Genomic DNA, 2,931 nt, shown 5'->3' with positions numbered 1-2,931 from the left:
GGCAGACATCTCCTCCTCCCAACATCAGCAGACGATCCTTTGGCTTGGAGAGATGAACAGACTCTTCCTGTTCTGTCCGGAGACTTTTGCCTTGGGAGTGTGCGTCCTCAACCGACTGCTGTCCACCGTCAAGGTAAGCCGTCCACAAACGTCTTATTTTCCTTTTTATTTCAGAATAATGCTAACTGTGACTTTTCTTTTTCTAAAGGCTCAGCCAAAATACCTTAAATGTATTGCTTTTACCTCGCTGGTCCTTGCTGCCAAAATTAACGAAGAAGATGAGGTAATTTGCAACATAAGTATTTTTAATAAGAGGACAGGTCATCTATGTACTTTTTTCCCCCAAAACAAAAGCCTTATTTTCTTTATTTTATGTTACAGGTAATAGGTTCAGTTAAAGACCTGGTTGAACGGAGCGGATGCAACTTTTCAACCGCAGAGATTTTGCGTATGGAAAGGATCATTCTGGACAAGCTTCACTGGGATTTGTACACCGCAACACCAGTCGACTTCATTCACATTGTAAGTCAAAGACCAGCAGATAAAAAAATACAAATAAAAAAACAGACCAGTTAGTATATTTGTTTGTTTTTTATAGTACACTCAAAGAGTTGTAGTTATATTTCAGGTTCACACAAGCAGTACAAAAAGCACAAATACAAACCATCACATCTGATTTCCGGCTGTTTTTGTCAAGCATTACCCATTTCTTTTCTCTTTCACAAAAGACTTGGTCCAATAAGATATTTGTGCGTTTATCTGATTTGACTCTGTCAAAGTCTACTTTTAATAACCAATGCAGCCAAGCCTTAACGTAAATGTAAAAATAAATCGTCTAACATGTTTTTTTTAGATTTTTAATCGAAAACACTGTTGGATCTTTGTAATAAATGATGTTATTAGCTGTTAAAAGTAATCATCTGGTCATTTTTGTCTAGTTTTGCAACAAATGCATAATAACTGCAAAGCCAACGTCTTCTGATTTCAGATCATCTAATCATATCAAGGAAAAACTTCCCAGTTTCAGCTTCTCAAATGTTTTTTTTTCTTGTTGAGCTAAATGTCTCCTGGCACTAAATCATGGGAAATCCAAATACAGCAAACAAACAAACTCATAGTCTTCTCAAACAACATAAGGTCTGCTGTTCTGTGAATACTTTAAGAAATTATTATGTATTTGAGACTATAGAAGATGAGATACTTTGGTTCTGGATCAAATTCATACATGTGAGCCAGCAAAATGACATGCATGGAATCGTGCATGTGTGTTAGGCACTTCTATTTGCAGCCGTGGAAAGAAACCCTGCATTCACTCAGAGGGTGTTTTAATGATAATGAAGTGTCATTTATGTTAGCAAATTTTAAGATGTTCCAAACATGGATGAATTTGTTTTCATCCATACAATCCTTCTTTATGGTGGTGTCATTTTTAAACCTCAATTTACTGCCAAATATGTTTAAATCTTTATTTTTTTAAAGTAAAACACAACAAAAAAGCCTTAAATTTATCAGTGAAATAAAAATGTGTTTAGGTGTTTTTTTCCTTCTTTTTTAAACCCATCTTCAAAAATAAAAAATAAAAATATATTCTCTCTTAAATACAAATAAAAACCTGATTTGGATTTTAGCCACAGAAGTGTAAGGATTTTTTATTTATTTATTATTCTTTTATTGTTCTCAGACATCACTTTCAGTTTTACAAAATCCACAACTTCTAAAATAAAGACAATGTAAAAATAAAAACATACCAAAATAAATACATTTTCTCTTTTTATACTGTTCAAATAAATATATTTCAAATACATATTAAAATTTTACTTTAAATATCTCACGACTACTACCACCTCCCTCCTTTTCCGCTGATAAATGAATTTGCATTTCCTCTGTAATATGACACAAAATGCTTTTCATTCTACAGAACAGCACAAAGTCTCCACCATGACACTAATGAGTATATAAGGGGATTTACAGATCCACAGCCTTAGCCTTGCAATGTTCCCCTGAATCTGAGTTCAAGCTCTGGGAGGCACAATCAGCGAGATGAGAGGCCGACCTGCTGTTTGCTACATGACCCGGTCGTCAGGTGGAGTCAGAAAGTTGACTTTGTAACCATAAAATGCTGATGCACCTCCCACTGCAGTTCAACTTTCCTTTAACCCCATGGCTTATTTAACCTTTTGGCAAACAAAAGCACACAGATCAACATAAGTTTGAATGAAACAAACATGAGGAATTTAAGTTAAAAAAAAAGTTTAAACTGTGTTTATGTAACCAGTTTATGATTCTACATCAAGTTTTTAAAAAATAAAAATGGGCTTCTTGCTCCATCTCAGCTTTCATAGTAATGTAACTAGCTACATTACAATACATCCAGCATGCCAACTTCTTTGATTGAACATTAAAATGTGCAAAATAGTTTAAAAAATAAAGAGATGGAGCCAGTTCCCTGGATACATGTTTGAAATATTTGTTGTGATGGAAATCAATTTAGTGACCAAAAACCCTGTATTTGCTACATTAGCATTAGCATGCTATGTCCGCTCCAACTACAACAACAAAAAACATACTGCCACCTTGTGTTGGCCAGTGGAATTGCATTGTGATGCATAGATATGAATCCCTTCAGTGGAAGAGGTTCAGTCTGTAAGCCTCGGTTCACACCGGACGCAGAAGCGCTGCGAAGCGGTGTGTTAACCTTTGGTGTAGTTTACAAAGCGCTGTGCAGCAATTGTTTTGGCGTCTGGTCTACTTTTTTGTGCGTTCTGCGTGAATTCTGGCAGGAAATTATGCCAAGAAACATGAGAAAATCGGTAAATTTTTAAAAATATAATCAATTTTTTGCAATAAAATACCACAGTTGACAAATGCGATCATATTTTTGTGTCTAAATAGAGTGTACTCATAAAATACACACAGATCAACAGAGTGGGG

At 35.1% G+C, this 2,931-nt stretch overlaps 1 protein-coding gene across 1 annotated transcript in view; it reads left to right on the top strand.

Annotated features, from left to right (window-relative positions):
• ccni2 (cyclin I family, member 2) overlaps positions 1-2,931 on the top strand; it is a 7,372-nt gene that overhangs the window by 1,874 nt on the left and 2,567 nt on the right. The window contains exons 3-5 of the mRNA XM_036215122.1: positions 1-133; positions 209-283; positions 382-522. The exon at positions 1-133 is cut by the window's left edge and continues 1 nt beyond it. Of these exons, the coding sequence (XP_036071015.1) occupies positions 1-133; positions 209-283; positions 382-522 (349 nt within the window). The remainder of the gene's footprint in view (positions 134-208; positions 284-381; positions 523-2,931) is intronic.

The sequence above is a fragment of the Oryzias melastigma genome, linkage group LG14, assembly GCF_002922805.2.
Source record: "Oryzias melastigma strain HK-1 linkage group LG14, ASM292280v2, whole genome shotgun sequence".
Taxonomy (NCBI): Eukaryota; Metazoa; Chordata; class Actinopteri; order Beloniformes; family Adrianichthyidae; genus Oryzias; species Oryzias melastigma.
Note: the sequence above shows the minus strand (reverse complement) of the source record. Positions and strands in the feature narration are given on the sequence as shown.